Source organism: Xenopus laevis, chromosome 3S (genome assembly GCF_017654675.1).
Source record: "Xenopus laevis strain J_2021 chromosome 3S, Xenopus_laevis_v10.1, whole genome shotgun sequence".
In the NCBI taxonomy this organism is placed as follows: Eukaryota; Metazoa; Chordata; class Amphibia; order Anura; family Pipidae; genus Xenopus; species Xenopus laevis.
Window position 1 is genome coordinate 24,985,242 of NC_054376.1, and position 20,643 is coordinate 25,005,884.

The 20,643-nt window shown below is 41.6% G+C and overlaps 1 protein-coding gene across 4 annotated transcripts in view; it reads left to right on the forward strand.

Moving 5' to 3' along the window:
* Positions 1-20,643, forward strand: part of ebf2.S (EBF transcription factor 2 S homeolog) — a 59,799-nt gene that overhangs the window by 22,155 nt on the left and 17,001 nt on the right. For all 4 annotated transcript variants that reach the window (XM_018254033.2, XM_018254034.2, XM_018254035.2 and 1 more), the window contains 1 exon segment: positions 20,035-20,116. In XM_018254033.2, the coding sequence (XP_018109522.1) occupies positions 20,035-20,116 (82 nt within the window).

Below are 20,643 nucleotides of genomic sequence, written 5' to 3' on the forward strand. Positions count from 1 at the left end.
TTACCTTACACATCATGAACCTACAGGAAGGCAATTTTTTGGCTAATTAAAGTGAGACAAAAGGGCTTTGCTTTACCTTCACTGTTATATAGAGTCTATGGTGCCCTTGTGCTGTGGCCTCTCATTGAGCTGTCATTAGGAGAAACTGACATTTGTCCCCAGAGAAGGACCTCAGGAAGCCTCAGTATATATTTCTGTTTTCAGAAGGGGCTGTTAGGTGTCATCTGTCCATTAAGTAGGTGTTGGAGGTCGACTGAGGAAAATTGACTTATGAAGGTACCAATGTACAGTGACCCTAATATTGACCTTGCTGACCCATTTGTTTGTTGGTTAGCCCCAGGGGTCCCCAGAGTGGAGGTTTATAGAAGTATTTAACTGGATGTTTATGGCCCGTCTCTGAAATTCATTTGGTCTATGCCTGTTCCTAGTAAATGTGTATAATTTGAGGGGGGGGTGAGCTTGAGCCCATCGGGAGACTGTTGACCTGAGAAGTTGCAGGAATAAAAAAACATCAACAGGAAAGGCAGAATCACATAGTTGTTAAATATTGAATGGACCAATTCTGAGTGACCTGTCATCAATAAATAGAAAGGGCTTTCCAGTAAGTCCCACTCTTATCTTAAATGAGACTAGGACCCAGCGAGAAAGATGGACCTTCATTAAGAGGGCAGACAAGTTGCTGAATTGTAGCCCTCTAAGGATAACTGCTGGCCTGCAGCTCATTTTGTAGTAAGAACCAACATACACACTTAAAAATGTCCCAATAGTACAATAAAAATAAAAAATAAAAATAAATAAAGAGATTTTCTAATGAAATTAAAAATTTCCAATGATCACACTCGCAGAGCAATGCCATGCTTTGTTTTGTAACATAAAAATAGAAACATGCTACAATGCTAAATATTAATATTGGCAACATTTTTTATTTTTGTTCTACGTAGATGAACAAACTAATGGAAGAATAGTAATTTTTTTTTGGAGTAACCGGGAGTAGGTAGCAGAATACAGTTTATTCAGTGCCACTTGGAGTTATTTTGTTTGCAGTAGTTTTTGTACCTTTGCTTTAAACTGCACCTCTATGGGCATCACTAATACACCCATTGTGCATTTTAAGAGCTGGGGATATTAAATAGATTTAAAAGGGTGGTTCACCTTTAAGTTCACTGTTATAGAATGGCCAGTTCTGATCAATTTTTTAATTGATCTTCATTATTTATTTTTTATAGTTTTTGAATTATTTCCCTTCTTCTGCTGACTCTTTCCAGCTTTCAAATCTAAAATCAAATGCTATGTAAGGCTACAAATATATTGTTGTTTCTACTTTTAATTACTCTACTTTCTATACAGGCCTCTCCTATTCATAGTCCAGTCTCTTTTTAAAATCAGTGCTTGGTTGCTAAGGTAATTTGGACCCTAGCAACCAGATGGCTGAAACTACGAACTGGACGGCTGCTGAATTAAAAGCTAAATAATTAAAAAATCATAAATAATGCAAAATGAAAACCTATTGCAAATTATCTCAGAATATGACTCTCTACATCTTACTAAAAGTTAATTTAAATAAAAAAAAACCCTTTAATGGACATCTGGCCTAGTAAAAATGGCAGGTATCAGGGACAGATACTAAGGCTGCCAGGGACATCAGATGAAATAAGTGGCATTTTACTTGGTGGTACCGCAGCTATATGTTGTGAATATGGTATCATATAATTTAAGTTCCACTAGTGCAGGGGCTTATGAGAACGTTGTATAAAATAAGTAAAGCTCTACGGAATATGTCAGCATTATATAAAGATATAATAATAAACAAAGCCCTTAAAAGACTGTTGATCAAACTGGCAGGGCTGCTTTCTCTAAGCTGAATAACTAGCTCCCAGTGTGAGAAATAAATGTAGTCGAGTACAGATCTGTTGACTAAATCTGTTGTATGGGGTGGGACTTGGATGAAGTAAATTTGATATCCCTAGTGTATCTGATCCATATGGTTTAGATTTGAGCTTAATTGGCGTTGCTATGCCTATATCAAACGACTCATTTAAAATGCAAAGGAAAGCAATTAACTTGCGTACAGTTGAAATGTGATGTGGCTGCTTCATCGTCCTGTATCTTACAACGAGCAGCACCCCAGAAATAGCACGCAAGTGTGTTTTTGTTTGTTTTTTAAATGTCCCTAATATAATGCCCCTAATACGATGCTTCTGCCAACTGTGTTATCTATAGAATAATGACATCACGGCGCTTTAAGGATATGGATTCCGTAAGTGGATAAGGGATGTAATATCTATCACAGTGTGCCTCCTGCAATTATCACATGTGAGAACATTAAATGAGCTGTAGGCAGCAGTTACAGTAATGAGATGGGGAATGCGGTGGATACAACATGAGTGCATATATCAGCCAGGTTTAAAGCAAGGGGGATGGCTGGGTAACCATAGATGGACCTATTTCAGTATGTAGAGCTACGTGCAGCCCCAGTTAGTGTAGGAGGAAAGCTGTTAGTTGTGGAAAGTAGGCTCCTTCTATCCTAAGGGGATCTCTTTGTTTTGACCCTCTGACCTCAGCTCTGCTGAGTGTGGAAAACCGGGAATCCCTGCGGACCTCAAAATGAGCAAGGAAACTACCCAGCAAGCCTTGCACAGTTACTGCTTCACGTCCCACATTGGATATGTGTGTGTGCTGCTGCTCCTGAACATGAAATGAGCAGGAGAATAACTGGCGAAGGTCTTTCTCCCACACAATAAAGGATTGGGCCAAACTGTTTTGATCAGCAACATTAAATCTGTGGTTGTTGTGACCCCTGTGGGTCAATCAGATTTGCTTTTGCAACAGATTATTTTGCCTGTGTTTAAAATGACATCATCTTTTATGCACGCATTTATATGACATCACTAAGCACCAATTATAAATGGTGACATCGGTAATCAGGCTTTTAAGGATACATATTACAGGTCCTGGCCTTTACACAGAAATATTGCATGTACAGCCAACTGGTGGCGGCACTTATACTATGATCTGTCATTGATATAGCCGTCATTTATATAAACCGACACTTTGTATGTTTCCTGGTTGATGAGTTATATGTACAACCAACTGTTGGCAGTCACATGAAGCCTGCACAGCTATAAAATATCTGTTTAGATACCAGTTTAGATGCTGAGTGTGTTGTTTTGCAGGCTCAAGCACTGCATGTACAATTAATCCAAGCCAACTGTTGGCAGTTGTGTGTAAGAAGAGTGTGGATATTTTTGAGTGTGTAGCTCTTGAAGTCTGTACTTTGCATTTACAGGCAGCTCTCTGAGGAGGACTGTTAGGAACGTGCATATATTAGATTAAATGCTCTACGCACATAGCAGATGTGTATAATGTACAAAGTACCTGCATCTGTAACAAGCCATTATGTAGAAAATATGGGTGGTTAAAAGATATTCAAGTCTCTGTATTTTCATAACTAGTTTTCCTGCTGATGGTTTGGATGCTAGAATAATTATCCTATGGTATTTTTAGCTGGTACCAATATGCTTGCTATGGGCTGCTGTATAATACAGGATAGTCCATACAGAAAAGGGTGACACAGACAAGACATTTATAAAGATACTGGCCATTAATACAGTAGTTCTTATCAAGCTTCAACTGAGGACACAAGCAGCCACAAGTGTACATAGAAACGGTCAAATAGGATGGGTCAGTTGCACCCAGCCCACAATTCTTCCATCATAAACTAAAACAAAATGAATAAGTTGGAGGCATGGACAAACAAGGGTTTCCCAGCAACATGGAAGCATGGGGCAGAAGGGTATACCCAAAATATATATTCGTACTGGACACAAAGGCTCAAAAACTGAGATGGAGTTATGGGACACAAGGGTACTCCCAACAAGATGAGAGCCATAGACACTCAAGATGGAAGCATCGGTAGCGGAAGCATTTGGGTTCGCCAAACACGATGTAGGCATGGGACTCAAAGGGTCACCTAACAAGATAGAAGCGTAGGGCACAAGGACTCACCCAACAAGATGGAAGTATGGAACACAAAGGATAAACAAACATGATGGAGGCATGGGATACAAGTCTCACCCAACAAGGTCATGGGACACAAAGGCTATTCTTTTTTCCTATCAAGCATATAAAAGAAATCTGTGGGATGCAGAGAATATCACCACAATACATAAGGATTTTGAACAGTGGTAGATGAGCACAAGGCACTTCTCGCTTCTGATTCAAGCTTTGCCACAAGTCAAATTCCTCTAAATCTGTTCTTTCACATCTCCTTAATCTTGGCATTTTCTCTTCTTTCTTAATTCCCCTCCTCCCCTTTCTTTCTACCCCCACGCTCTTAGAGCCCCCCACTAATTATTACAGTGGGAGCTGGAGTTAATAGTTGCTATCACTCCAGAGGTTTGGGCAGCCGCCTCAGATAAGACGCTAGAAGTAAACATTATTAATTACAAACAATTGCCTAAATTAGAATTTTTTGTGCACCTGCTTCTTTCTTAATTAGCCGAGGGCCCTTGGTTGGGTCTGCAGAAAGTCTTCTTCAAACATTCAGGCAACCCTCTGATAACATTTATGCACCACCATTAGAAACAAAGAATTGGCAACCGATGAGATTCTCAGCCTTGGTTTTTGCTCATCAGAGCACCTAGTGCATTTGTTTGTGTATCTTCCTTCTACTCAAGTCTCTAAAGCTAGCACTTGCTTGTATTCTTCCGTATTTAGGGATGACCTCCCGACCTTCTCTAAAATATTCATCTCTGTGGTACAGTCTCTTTAGCATCTTCCTCCCTGTTTTGCAGTGCAGGGGATTTGTGCTCCTACCATCTGCGGTGGGAGAACATCTGTTTTGTGACACACTTCCTGTGTCATTCTAATGTTAGATCATCACTTTGCAAGGGCTGGAGAACAGCTTGGAAAGACTTTAGTTTCCCAATCCTTCACCTCTCATCTGTCGGCTCTGGGAGAACAGCTCTGACCTTCCGCTTTTCCAAAATGGTTTCATCTCATTTCACTTTTACTGCCAAACATTTGGGGGGGGGGGATCACAATTTATGACAAAATGACTCAAATGTAATTTTCCCATGAAAAAGCTGGATTCCTCATGTTGAATGAAGTACATCAGCTCAGCCTAAACATACAGTATATGAACTGAAGAAGCCAGAGACTACATAATGTGGACATTCATAGTTCTACACACGTGCATAGCAGAGCCTATTATTTGAATATGCTTATAAAACACAAATGACACTAATAACCTTAAATATATGCTCATGATTATAAGTACTTCCCTACTTTAATGTATATGAGGATATTAGAAGTCAACTCCATGACCTGTATCAAACACATTGCAGCCTTATGTTCTGCTCCAAAATGTTCAGTTTTTACCCTATGTTTGTAAACTTTTTCAGTTCAAGCCCCAGTTGAAGGTCCAACCTATAGCCAATGCCCGTTGAACGTCCAACCTGTGACCAGGTTTCAGGATGCAGTCATAGTTTTAAGAAATAGTAAATACACCCTAGGTGCTGATTAAATCTCAGTTAAAAGAGAGCTCCAAAAAGTAGTATTCAAAGCCAGAAACTAGTTTGTAAGGAGAAGAATCTGAACCCCAGCAAGGGTAAAACTAGACTGAAGATGGAATCTAATCAACACCCTCCGTGGTTGTGTTTTATAGCCCACTGATCATTTATTTATGATATCCCAAGGAAAGGAAAACATTTGGAATGGAATTTTGTGTATCTAGGTGTGTATTATGTGTAAATTATGTCCTACTGCACTATACATAAAATGGCATAATATATATTGGCACTGCATGTGATACATCATGTTGTAGGCAGCGTTAATAAGATCTAGGTTTAGTTGAAAGGTACAGCTTTTATTGGCAGGTGGCAAAAACCAATGGTCTCAATGGTGAACCATAGGTAAAGGAAACAATCAAGGATGGCGCAAGAGTGCAAAGTCTTTAAAGACAAGATTTGTGCACAATCTATATTGAACTTCACCAGTTATGGACAGGTAGTCAATAGCTCAGTGGCTTTCAGCACCAGTTGAAGGACTAGTAATAGTACAGATGTTAAACATAAACCCAAAGGGAACACAGAGAAGGCGCCAACACAGAGAAGGCGCCAGCATTTTTGTATCCTCTGATTTATCTACCTGAACTCAGAAGAGGACTGCACTGCTGGTGGTCCTCAAGGACTGGAATCCACTGCAACAGCCCATGCACATTCCAGCTCAGCTGGAGTCATTTGGCCTTCACATCTGTTTGAATAGAGGAGACAAAAAAAACAACCTTCCCCAAAAGTAACTGGCGTTAAAGGGAAACAAAAACAAAAATATGCAAACATTTTTACAAGAGTTCACTGCTGGGCATGTGGTATCCCAACAAGAGAAAGCCCATTTTGCCTTAAGCTTCTCCTGTTGTTTTAAAAGTTCCATTTAAAACTTTTATTGAAAATAGATGCTAATATAATATTATTGGGCCAATATAACTTGATGTGGAATACAGGTAGGGGAACTCTATCATACTCAAGGGGAAAACAATGGGGGAAAGCATGTTAGCAGAACATGAATAACTAAAACATGGGAAACATAGAATTATGGGACCCGTCTGGGGGTTGGGGGCAGAATGGCATCAGCACATGCTGGGGGAAGGGGGCAGAGGGGTCTTAATAGTAACCACCCACAGGAAGCCAGGTTTTGGCACAGGACTGGAATTCAGGCTTAGGCAAAGTGTCAATGATAAGCTTAGATCAGGTTACTGAAAAGCTAAAGGAAGGAACCCAGATGTGTTAAAGTGATGGGGGGGCCGTACACTGGGAAAATAGCCTAGGAAAGGACTACTTTTTTACTTCCAAGGATTCAGAGCAGAGAAATAAACCCTTTTACTCTTGTCTCCCAACCATCAATGATCATGCAACAAGGGGAATGGTATTACAGTTCAGGGAAGGCCATCCTTGATCCTCCCTTTGTTCCTCAAACACAACTCACTGCATCCTATGAAGGATTCTGGGAATTGTAGTTCTGAAACCGCTCCATTGAGAGCATTCTCTCACTTTCAGGGACTTTATTCTTATTGAGTAATGCAATATCCGATAAGTGACTTTGTGCTTTAGCTAGATACCCAACAGAGAAAGTAAAAGCTAATACTAGTAATACATGTGTAGGCTGAGTAGGGCACTCAGCAAACAAACACTCAGCCTTTTTTTTTGGTTATTTGTACCAATTTGTCATGTATAAATGATCGTTGTGGGGAGGGAAGGGTTAAGACAAATAGGAATACCAAGTGTGTCAGAAAACACATACTTTCTGTATCCCCAGGTTTTTATCCTCGCCTTAGGAAAAGAAAAATCCACAGCAAAAAAAAAAAAAAATTATTGCGTTTTTGTTTTTAATGATTCCTGTTGCAATCCATTATTTAAAGCCCCCCTGTGCATTCTGGTATCAGAAACACACTTTGGAGAGGCATTGTGGGTAATTTCTAAACGAGTCTCTGCTGGATTGGTCTGTAGCTAGCTGCCTCTCACATGGGATTTTTGGAGGGGGGGGGGGTTCTGCTTTCCACCCTCCTTGCTCCTTTCTGCACATTAATATATTAATTGGCATGTTTTACACTAGTTTATTTAATGAGGTGCGCTGGTGCATTGGAAAGCTCTCTGCTGATGATTGTTCAGTGTAAATGAAACAAAATATCGCCCTGCAGAGAGGAAGCGCAGGAGGGAGATTTAAGTGGGATTCGGTGTGGGTTTCTCTGCACGTTAGATGACTGTAGGACCCAGGCTACTTGAGTGACTCCAGTGCAGTCATTACAGGGCTCTTTAGGGACACCCAGAGGTGGCACTAAACTCTCTCCGCACACAAGGGACAGATTTACTGTACTGTGCACCATGCGCTGCATCGAAACAAGCACTGTCCTGGTTCTTTGAGTCACATCGCAGTATGAGGAAAGGATTTTGTTCTCCTGATAAGGGAGTTTTGCAGCTGTGCCACAAATGCACAAGTCCTTGTTGGGACACTTTTACCCAAGGAGCTCTCTTCTACTTTAGGCTGGGCAGTACAAAAATTATGTGCCAGACAAAAATCGGCAACAACTGAGTAGCAGAATTGTTCTGTGACCTTCCCAACTCCTCCTGTGTATGTCCAGTTGAAGGTCACCCATAATTCCATTTATTAGATACCTTCCAGGCCAAATTTGTTTTCCTGGAGTCCCCACCAGTGTTTCAAAGTTGAGCTACTTGCCTCCTATATGTGAAATGTAAATAGTGGGATTGTGCCTCACTTTTTACTGCCTAAAAGACTACAAGCTTTATGTCACATCATTGGGCAACTGTTTCCTTATAGTGAGCCAAATTATAATAAAATGGTGATGTTATTCAAGAGGTCAATGAGTAGTCCACCAACCATAATAATCTCTTGAAGGGCCACATCCAGTTGGACAGCCCTGGTCTATAGCAACTTGCTTTGATAGAAATCAGTTTTGGACTGGCCCACCAGAGTACCAGGAAGACTCCTGGTGGGACCAAGTGTCAGTGGGCCCTCCTGGTCTCCCATCATTTGACCTGGTATGCCTGTTTATCATAGTCATCCCCTATTTATTGTGGGAAAACAAAAAAACTAGAGAAAATTAGTAGGTGAATGAATAAAGGAGGAAAATCATTTTGGAGAATGGACCCGTGGACTAAAATTTTCACTTTGAGTCCTTGGCACCCCAGTCTGACATGTGTAGAGATGTGCAGAATATTTTCCTGTAATGTATATGATGCAGTACATTAGTTGTATGTGGAATGGAAAACAGCTAACACCTTTCTGTTTTTCTAATGGAACTTTTCCCAAGTAAAATCCTTTGCTCTGCAGGGAAACACGTCTTGGATCTGGGGAATTTTTGAGCCAACGCAGAGGTAAAGGAGGAAATGAATATTTAAGACAAGCTGTGAGTTTCCATCTGCCTGAGTCCATCCTGGGAAAGCTTTACCTGCCCATCACCTGTCACATATCCCCTTGCTATACCCCCTGTTATACACAATCCTTCACTTAAGTTAAAGGGGGTACAAGTGCTTCTTCTTCTCCTGTAACACATAAAATACAGGGAGAAAGTAACACAAAATATTATCTCTAGACTCCCAATGAAATAATACCCCACAATAGTAGAATGATTTTGTTAAGCCGAGAGTAGCAGTTTAATGCAATGTTGTAGGCTATTGTAGACCTCGGCTGAATATGGTAGCACTGTAACTGTATAATAATAATGATAAGGCTGCACTTAAAATAGCGCAATAAGATAAAGCAGCGACTATAATTTTAATTGACGAGTGGCCAAGGGTTTCACGCTTGAGGCCCCACGTCAAACAAGATGCTTTTCTCTACGAACTTGGGAGAAAATAATGAGGAATACAAACATCAATCATCGTTAATAAAGAGATGGGAAATTTGTTAAACAGGGAAGGAATCCCTGGCACTGGAGCTGCCAAGTGTATTGCTTCACCTCATTCCCCTACTGAGTAAAGATGATGTATCCTCCACAGGACCCTACAATATCCATAGCCTAGTGCCTGCGGCCCATTGCAGGTGGCTAGAGTTAAAGGCACAGATCCTGCAGGGCAGAGAGTAATCTATCCAATGCCCAACGCCCCCAGCAAACACAGAGAAAAAGGCAGGAGTGCATGTCTCTAAAAACAATGCTGCTGACACCCGTCCCCACCCTCTGACAGTGGGACAATGAAGGTGTGACAGACCCACGCGCACAGCCATGAGCATCCTTATTGTTGTCTTCCAAATTCACAGCTACGTTTCCTCCCCCCCATTACAAATCAGTTGCGTCCCCCCCTCCTCCCCAGACATCTGCTCCGCTTGTTCGTGCACATCCTGGGGGATGCCTATGTAAACAAGGGGGTCTCCTGGGAGGTGAGAGTGACCTCCCCCCCCATGAAATGTTTACATTAGGCAACTCCAGAAAGCATTTCTCATATTATGATCCTGCCTGGTGGGTAGGCTTTATGTCATTGGCAGAGTTACAGTGTGCCTGTAGTATACATTACATTAAGGGGCAATTCTAGAAGATCCTTCGTATAATATTTATGAGACTTCAGGCATCAGTCCACAACCCTTGTGGCACTCATGGCGCCTATGGAAAACGCGGTGCTGATAAAGAAAGGCAAAAGTTCCTCTTAAAACTAAAAATTATTTTGATGGACCATTACCCCCCAATCACAGTTAACACAAGCATGAAAAAGTCCACTGGGGTGCCAAATAAGGGCTATGATTGGCTATTTGATATCCCCTATGTGGAGTGGCAGCCTACAAGAGGCTCTACTTGGCACTATACTTAGTTTTTATGCAATTAAAACTTGCTTTTTCGCTTGGAATTCAAAAATAAGCAACTGTTTTGAAGCCCCTGAGAGCAACATCCAATGGGTTGGAGAGCAAGTTAAATCGATTTTTTTCCATACACAAGTACCTGCTTCTTTCTAGCCCCCTTCCATGATCCATCCTTCTGAAGGGCACAGACGAATTTATCATCCCCATTACAATGAAAGTTATGTCTGATCTCAGGATTTGGAAGTCTGTGTCGAGCAGCACTGAGCCCAGTTTGTTACTGGGTATTGCTAATAACAAGACTATTGGATGCTAGAGAACAAGCCGTGCCTTTTTTGATGCACCCGCCTCCTTTTTTGACATAGTGGATTTTTTGTTGTGGCAAATTTTTCCTGTAGTTGAATAAAAAAAATTCAGCGGAATTTCGCCACAAATCCCTGGCTGGTGAAAAAATTCGCTCATCAATAGTGATGGGCGAATTTGCGCCGCTTCGCCGAAAAATTCGCGAATTTCGCGAAACGGCGAAAAATTCACGAAACGGCGCCGGCGTCTCGCGGGAGTTTCGTGAATTTATTCGCTGGCGGCGAATCGCGCAAATTCGCCGCAAATTCGCGCCTGGCGAATAAATTCGCCCATCACTACTCATCAATAGTGAAGACATTAAAGTATTTTAGAAATGTATGTGGGGGACAGATAAATAACAGTTGAAATATTATTTAATGGACAGATTAGATGATTTGTTTGAAATTGTTGTGTGGGACAATATATACAGTATATCGCCCACATCTATAAGTCCAACTCTATTGTATTGAGTCAAGCAAACACAGAAGTTGAATATGGCCTTGAGTCAGTTGCCCCTGGGCTTTCTTCTGTATATCTCAACACCTCTGTATAAAAAGCAAAGAACTGGAGGGGGGCAGAATTAATAATCAGCTCATTGATTTTTTGGAACCACAAATCTGGTTCTGTAAATTGATGGGATGTTGTATGTTTGTGTTGCCCACGGGGGGAGAGTGCCATGAATTAAAGATGGCAGCCTCCCCCTGAGACACGGATGTCAGTTAGGGGATGCATGAAGTGAGATTCCCTCTGGCTGCTCAGTGCGGCTTCTAACACCGACGGGAAGAGCACATCCCCGCTCCACCATCCATCACAGCTTATTAAGCGATGCTCGCCAGCGTCAGACTCTATTGAGTTGCATTAAATTGGAAGCAACAACTCGGCGCAGTTAGGCCGCAGACAAATTTGATTTGGGGATTCCCCCCCCTCCTTGTTCACACAGAGACGAGTTTAGTGATTTATTCCTGATGATCTTAAGCATTTTGGCTCTCAGGACGGCGGCAACAGTCAATATATTATTGGGAGAAAAGAAGTTACACTTCCAATTACCGTGATCAACATACATGCCATTCAGATACTGAGATCATGTATACGGATAGGATAGTTTAGACAGAGACACTTACTGAATTGCCACAATAGACACACATACATACTTAAAAATACCAAGGGGTGATGTAAAATCAGAAACTGCACTCAGAGGTAACCATCACCCCTCCAGTTGTTGGGCTCATGGACGTTAAAATGGAAATGGAGGAAATTATAGCTCCTGTAGCATCAGGAACCCAGTCATGGTTTAGACTGAGCATCTACTTTGCATGACCAAACGATGGCGCTGTTCTTTTGCTCTTTATGGAGAATTTCCTCTGGGCCGATCCCACACATATACATAAATGCAGTTCTGTGTGCGTTTGAAGGATCCTTCATAATTTATGACAAATAGTCAAGCCCCAGGGAAGAGTTCCATGCCAATACATGCCTTCAGGACTCGGCTATCTCTTCGTTATGTTGATAATTGACATATGCAGGGAAAAAATGTTCTAGGCAAACATGAGTACATCTTTCTATCAATGAAAATACTTACATTATGGCTTTATAGGGTATGATTGTGTTCCTTTAGTTTAATGAAGATGTACAAAGTCCAGGACAACAATTCTTTGCTGTGACTGTAGACAAACATTAAGCCCCAGGAAGGCCTGTTAGAGCCACATGCTTTTCTGCCGTATCTTTTGTACATCCATAGCCAGGAATATTGAGGCAGCTGTGTCCACACTCGGGCCAGTTAATTAAAAGCTATATGATACAGGAGGATATAGAACAGCTGTACAGGGAGGTGATATCATTTCCAAAATGTGCCTTGTGGAAGTGGGATTGTGTGAGCTTTGGGGGGTGTGAGGTGAGGAGTAGCACAAAGCAGTTGAGATAAATCATGGCTAGGGAGCAGTGCAAATTCTGGACAATATTGGAATGTCTTGACAAACCGTGGCTTGAGATAATCTTGCATTTTTTTCTCAGACTTTTTTTTTGGGGTCCTGCTCCCCCTCTGAGCTTCATTATTTGATTATGGGCCCCCTTAACACATTGCTGTATCGGCCATTCTAGAATTCCAAGAACATCTAAATCAACAATAAGCAGGATTTCCAGGGGAATAAGGAAAGTCAGATTAGTATTCTCAGAAAATCTCTCTCAAATGGAGCCCCCAGCCACTGCTTCAGGCGGCGGCCCCCCCAAGGGTGGAAGTCCAACATTTTGTGAACTTCTACTCTGAGTATTAAGTATTTATAGGATTTTTTTTAACTGCAGTTTTCCTTCATTTATGGCTTGGTCTTCTTCTCCATCAGTCTCTCATTAATACCCTTTTCTACTTCACCTTCTGAATATTGGGCTTTACCACATCTCTTTCTCCTTGAAATGGTAAATGTTGCCCAAACAGAGCTAAATGATGGTCAATACAATTGCCACTGGATGGGATGGCCAGTTCACCACTCCATGTAGATTTCTCTGTAAAAAAAGGTTCTTGACCTCTAAAGAATTCAACATCCAAAATTGCAGTTATTATAAGTACTGCATATTGTGGCACAGCTTAAACAAGACCCTTTAAGCATGCAAGAGAATAGAACTGATGTTTTTAGGCACCTCGTGCTTTGCTGTTCTTATAATCTGTTGCTGCTTAGTGTTCTAATGTACTCAAGAAAACGAATTGTTTTTGTGGGGTGATGTGAATTTTGTATAGAAATGTAACATTTTGTGAATTAATAGGCTAATCTATTTTTAGATCAAATGTTTGCTCTGATTCTCTAACCTCACTAGATCATTAAGCGCTAGCTGCTGATTGGCTGCTACGCTTTAATGAACTAAGGGTAAACTTTGCCCCAATTACTGCTGTATAAGCAGGCAGTAGTGGCCACTTATAGTCCCTATGGATGCCTGCTTGTGGTGCCAGCTGTTTCTGCTTTCATATATGCATAAGTGGGCAAGAGCAATGCCATGCTCCATTCCTGGGCACATCCGTACAGCAGTCCCTGGCACAAAGCCCTTACTACTTGGAAAGCCCCCTTTATCCATAACCAAGCGGATTCAGCACTAATAGAACTTAATTGTTTCACAGGATCAATCGGCTGCTGCCGGCACCTGGGATGAAACTGACTCTAGTCGGCATTATCAGTGCTTGGGTGCTCTAGGCTCACTCTCAAGGCTTTGATATACCCCTCCGACTTTAATAGAATTACACGTCCTAATGCTACATACGGCATGCTAATCCTTTCCACCCATTTCCTACGAACTCTGTACTGCGTTCTGGATTGTAACCTTCTGTGTTCCCCGCACCGTATCTTCTGTAAATTCGCAGCCAGTTATGCATCCCAAACACACATTAAGTGCCTTACTTGCTTAAACCCCCCAGTACTCATGTGTGCCAAGCCTTCCCCGACTCCCCTCCTCAGAGTGTTTATTTACTGCGTTTCCCAACACTTATTTAGCAGTTTATAGAAAGCCGTGCAGAGTCTTACAGAGCCTCTAACACATTAAAAAAGAAGTCTGCGCTTATTAATTATGCAGGATTAGTCTAATTATAATTCAGCAAATTAATTAGCGACAGAAGGTGTTCTGAAACATTGGAGTACATTTGCATGTTAAATGGAGAGGGTATGCTGAAATATATGTAAATATATGCATGGTTTCATAGTTTAATTTAAAAATTTGCAGCTGCATATGGTATGGGAGCAGGTGAAAAGTCAGTTTTAGTTTAATGATCCTAACAAACATTGGAGGGTTATGAAAAAATAAAAAGATTTCCAAGCCTTGAGCCTGGCTCATAGAAACACAGACACTGAGAGCAGAAGTCCCACCAGTACCACCCAGGCTTCAGTTTAGCTGCTCACTGTCAGTCCCACTGGCATATAATTACATAGTTAAGCTGGGTTAAAAAAAAAAAAGACCATAGTCCATCAAGATCAACCCCTCCAAATGAACTCCAATGCATATATACGCAAACACAGATTCCTCCATACTCTTAGATAAATATCTATACTAATTTAAGATTTTAATATCACAGTAGCCTTGGATATTATGCTTGTCCAAGAAACCATTCAAGCCACTCTTAAAGGCATTAACAGAATCAGCCACCACAATGTCACCTGTCATGGCATTCTATAACCTCATTGTCCTCACTATGAAGCGCCACTTACGCTGCTTCAAATGAAAGCTCAGTTTCTCTAATCTAGGGGTGAACTCTGGTGTGATGATCCTTTTTAGGGCTAGTCCACACGGGGAGATAGCCACGCGTTTGCGGTCGCGGCGACAAAGCGCCGCGCCAGTCGCCGCGACCGGCGCAGGCGACAGTTTTGTATGGGCGCCTATGTAAAAACGCCTGTGCTAACCACACGAGGCGATGCGCTTTTCAACAGTCGCCTGAAAATGCCTCGCCAGGCTTTTTCAGGCGACTGTTGAAAAGCACATCGCCTTGTGTGGTTAGCACAGGCGTTTTTACATAGGCGCCCATACAAAACTGTCGCCTGCGCCGGTCGCGGCGACTGGCGCGGCGCTTTGTCGCCGCGACCGCAAACGCGTGGCTATCTCCCCGTGTGGAATAGCCCTTAAGGGGAAAAAATCCCAACTATCTGTATATAATGCCCTCTAATGTAATGTGTAATCATGTCCCCCTCACAGACTTTTTGTTCCAGAGAAGACAACCCAACCTTAACAGTCTACCCTCATTGTTTAATCCTCCATTCAGGCCCGGACTTGCAATCTGTCGGTTTTGGCAAATGCCAGAGGGGCTGCTGTAAGATGCCATAGACCAGTGATCCCCAACCAGTAGCTCGTGAGCAACATGTTGCTCTCCAAACCCCTTGGATGTTGCTCCCAGTGGCCTCAAAGCAGGAGCTTATTTTTGAATTTCTGGCATGGAGGCAAGTTTTGGCTGCATTAAAACCAGGTGCACTGCCAAACAGAGTCTCAATGTAGGTTGAAAATGCACATAGGGGCTACCAAATGGCCAATCACAGCACTTATTTGGCACCACAAGAACATTTTTCATGCTAATGTTGCTCCTCAACTCCTTTAACTCCTTGCTCATGGGTTCAAAAGGTTGGGGATCCCTGCCATAGACAGTCACTATTTACTGGGCCTGTGGGAGCTGTTTGGGCCTCTGTGTACTTGAAATGCCAGGGCCAGGGCCTATTGTATGAATCCCAGTCTGGACCTGCCTCCAACCCTATTACTAGTTTAGTTGCACGTTTCTGCACTCTCTTCAGCTCCTGTATATCGCTCTTAAGAACTGAAGCCCAAAACTGCACTGCACACTCCAGATGAGGCCTTACTAGGGACATATAGAGGCATAATTATGTTTTCATCCCTTGAGTCGCTGGGGCTCATTTATTAAAGCAGCGCAGCGCATAAGTGGACGCAAAAGGTTGTCTGCGCCATCACAAGCGTGATCGCTAATATATTTGCGTGATATTGCGCATAACACAGAGCTTTTGCGATGGTTTTGTTTATGCGCATTGCGCAAAAGATTGGGCATTTATGTCGCAAACGATGCCGTGGTTGTTAGGGGCGTGGCTGTGGGCGTGGCTACAATGCGCTTGCACTGCGGCCGTCGCAGATTTGCGTCTGTATATGTGCAAAACTGCACCCGGGCAACAGCACCACAATTTTTACGCCTGCCTCTTCGTGGCGTAATAGTAACGCTCTTCAAAATGCGCATTCCTGCCCAGCTGCGCTAGTATATTCAAGATGAACAACCCTTGTAAAGTGCATATTAACCACGCCTTCCACCCAACATGTTTATATTGACCAAGGTTCCTTTAAGGGTATCAGGTAGGCTAAACACCTTTGCAACCAAACAAATATTAGCACAGAAACAAATGCAGATGCGTCTAAGTGAACGCAATATGCGCAATATGTGACGCAACTAATTAAAGCAGCGCATTCATACATGAGCACAACTAATCCTTACCTTTGCGGTATCTTCCTGTGCGCACAATTTATTATAAGCACTGCGACAGCTGATACGCAGTTTCACACGTCGCACCTGTCTTGTGTCTACATTAGCGCACAAATCGCACTGTTAAGGTATCGTGCGCTACATTATTAAATACTCGCATGCGCTGGGCAAATGTCTGGCCACTGCGCTCTTTTTAGCGCTGCGCTGCGTTAATAAATGAGCCCCACTGTTCTTTTTATGCAAGACAGAACTTTATTTGCTTGAGTAGCCACAGAATGACACTACTTGGAATAAGACAATTTATCTATGAAAATCCCCGGAATCTTCTCAATTAAGGAAACCCCCAACACACTTTCATTTACTGTATAACTTGCATTTAAATTATATATGGAGGTTAATGGGCATCATGCCAAAATGTTTCTAGAGTACCCCCAAATCTTGAGGAAGATGACCTGTTTCATAGATACACATTGACTATTGGTTAGGAGCCTGGTGGCATCTCTGTACTCCCCAGTAGCCAAAAAAGCCTCTGCACTACATCTTGAACAACTTTTTCTTTAAGTTCAACCCCCCATAAGGGTCAGGTCCATCTTAGTGCAAATTAGTTTTACAAATACAGGAAAACAATGCTGTAAACATTATTTAGACATACGCCCAGGAATATTCAGGAGTCCAAGATAGCAAATATGTAAAATCTCACCCTTATGAACCTTAAAGCTGTATATGTATATTATGAGGAAATTCTCCCCAAATTCCACCCTAAGTGGACTTCAGACTCATTCCCTTCTTTCACCAGTCCCTACAGCTTGGGAGCCACTGCTGTATAAGAAATGTGCAAAAAAGTTATTTAGTTGCAAATCTAGGTGCATACCTCACAACACATACCCCCTAGATATTTTTTGCTCCAGCTCTTAATCGGTACAAATAAGTGCATGAGAGGAGCAAAATACATCTGCCACTTTCTGAATTATTATTGTAGCCAAGCAGAGAGTGTTGGGATTGTCTTACAGGTCTCCGTTTGGATAGTAATGGTTGAAATGAAAATGGTTGACCTAATAATGACCTTCTAAATATCAATATTCTGCATGTGCAGTACTGAGCAGCTTGATCCAACAATGTCTGCAAATTCTGTGTCAGCAGAAAATGATTGCTTCTGCTCAAAGTTATCCAATATTATTAAAAGGTAATTAATATTTATTTACTAGTACAAAAATACTGGATTAGTGTAAAACATTTACATGTGCTTAAATGTTTTACCCCCAGGTACCCCGTTTTCCTCTGACACTCCAAAAACATACTGGCTGGTTAACTGTGCTTGATATAGTTTTAAAGTAATATTTATAGGGTCATTAAGTGGCGTTGTTTGGTCTTCGCCAAGGCATGCCATTCTCACTAGGCCAGACAGTGAACATGGCCCTAGCCGCTTGCTCGTGTCCCTTGCTAGTTTCTTGGTAGAGGATATTGATGGGGCAAATTTATTCGCCAGGTGATAATTGCTGGTTTTTGCCGCAAAAATTTAGAATTGCCACCGGAGTCAAAATCCGGGTTTAGCAAATTTTTCGCCCGTTTCGCAAATTTTGCTGGAGATTCGCGGCGAAATAGGAAAAATTCGCCCATCACTAGCAGAGGATTATTAGGTCTTCCTTGAGTGACAAAGGTCTGGAAATGGTCTGAGAATATTAATAGAATAATGGAATATTTCCATTAGAAAGATAAAAAGGGCAAAATAAGAGTGCCTGGTTTAGGACATTTATAATTATTTCCTTAGCACAGTATATAGCACTCCATCAGTGAACAACTTGGGGGGGGGCTATATTTTTTCGACATCCCTAAAAAGCCTGTATACCTCTATTAATATTTACAGTATGTGTTTATGTACCTACAAATAGTGACTGATACATAGGGCACAGAGGACCCTGCTCTCCATTCTTGCGTTACAAGGTTTTTTTGTGTAACACAGTGTGTGCATTTTTTTAACTAGCACATTTTCATCATTTTATTGTTTGTGTTTCTGTCGCACTGTTTCTGTATTGCTTGTACATATATTTGTGTATGTGTGGGGTGTACAAAATATATATATATATATATATATATATATATATATATATATATATATATATATATATATATATATATATATATATATATATACACTGCTTTGTCTGCTGCTTGTGTAGCAGCGGTTTTATACAGCGGCATGTGTTTTTGCTGTACTGAGTTGTGTACGTTTCCAATATGAAAAAGTGTATGTCTCTCTGCCTTTAATTCTGGCCTGTACGTGTGAGCTGTGCTGGGATTTTGGGACTGCAGTAAATGTGGTTGTCATAGTAACAAGAGGAACCGACTGACTCACCTGGGACCCAAACTTACTGCAGGAACACAAAGCTCTGACCCACACAGCTTCCTAATGCAGCCCCCCTTTCCCCCAATTCCCCCTACACACAGCTTGTGTGTGCATAAAACAGCACATACTGTATATATATACAGGATAAATATCTATATCTTTCTGTGTGTATTTCTATTTGTACAAAACAGCCTGGCTACATAATACATACAATATTCTTACAGTGCATTTATTGTAATAGCACTGTCAAGGTCTAATAATTTGTTAAGAAATAAGTGTCCGTACACATTTCTGATATCCAAAGAGGCAAGAGGGGTGACTGTGTATAAGAGCTTACAGTCTAGACAGTTATATGTTATAATAAAAAGTCCAGTTGTCATTATAGTGTTGTTTAGGACTAAAAGGCACCAAATCAGTTATAGCCCTGGACTGTGATATATGTATATAGTAGTAGACTATACATGACAAGGGAGTTTCATTAGCAAATTTAGCGTATGCTGATATGTACTGACTACACGTTTAACCAATGCATTTGTGCCACTGACTTTATTGCTTGATGGAAGCATTAATAAACATAAAATAACGTCTTGCTCAGTGGAGGTAACATGAGCGATCTTGCTGCAGTGCCCCCCAGTGGCTTTATCCATCTGCAAAATTGCACTTCTTTGTACCAGATTAAAAACTGAACCCTGGCAGCCAGTAACATGGGGGCTCAGTAGTGTTTCAAGCACCAGCTCCCTCCCTCCTGTATGACCCAGACACAAGGAGACCTGCAACTGTTTCTGTTTTATTATAGGAGTGCAAATAATTGTAAAGATGTAAAAAGTATTAAGCGAATATGCCTTTAAAAAACAATTGCAAAATGCTTGATTCTTGCACTATTACTCACTGTGTAGCCGAGATGGCTGATGTGAGTAGCGGACACTATTACTCACTGTGTAGCCGAGATGGCTGATGTGAGTAGCGGACACTATTACTCACTGTGTAGCCGAGATGGCTGATGTGAGTAGCGGACACTTTTACTCACTGTGTAGCCGAGATGGCTGATGTGAGTAGTGGACACGACATCACATTCTGCACCTAACACTTTATTCTCTTCCTGCAGGTTCTTCCTTAAGTTCTTTCTGAAGTGTAACCAAAACTGTCTGAAGACTGCAGGGAATCCCAGGGATATGAGACGGTTCCAGGTGAGTTTTACATTTGATTCTGTGTTTATTTGATTTATTTCAAATATATGCACCAACCTCTTCTGCTGATGGCATACCATAACTCCTGGTTATAATTCCAACAACATTTTAAAAATAAGAAACAGGGTCAATTTAGCCCCCTGCTCTGGTCACCCCCAGTTATGCCCAAAACCCAATCCAGTATAATTTCAGCCACATATAGCGCAGCGTATTGCAAGGGTCATTAGACATTTATTTTATCATTTCCCTATTTGTCCAATTAATATATTAAGATTCTTCCCCTCAATATAATGCTACCAGGCGCGAATAAATTCGCCAGGCGCGAATTCTCAACATATTTCAGCGTGTAGATTCCGGCAAATAAACTCAAAACTGTCAAAACTGTTGCATACCAGCTTTATTCAAGCGCTTCTTGACTTTAACGCGGGCATCAAATTTGAAGTGAAATTCGGCGCGGACTCCGGGTAGCTGTTTATCCAAGCCAGCCATTCATCCATACAAAAGCCCTAATAACGAAATAACAATAA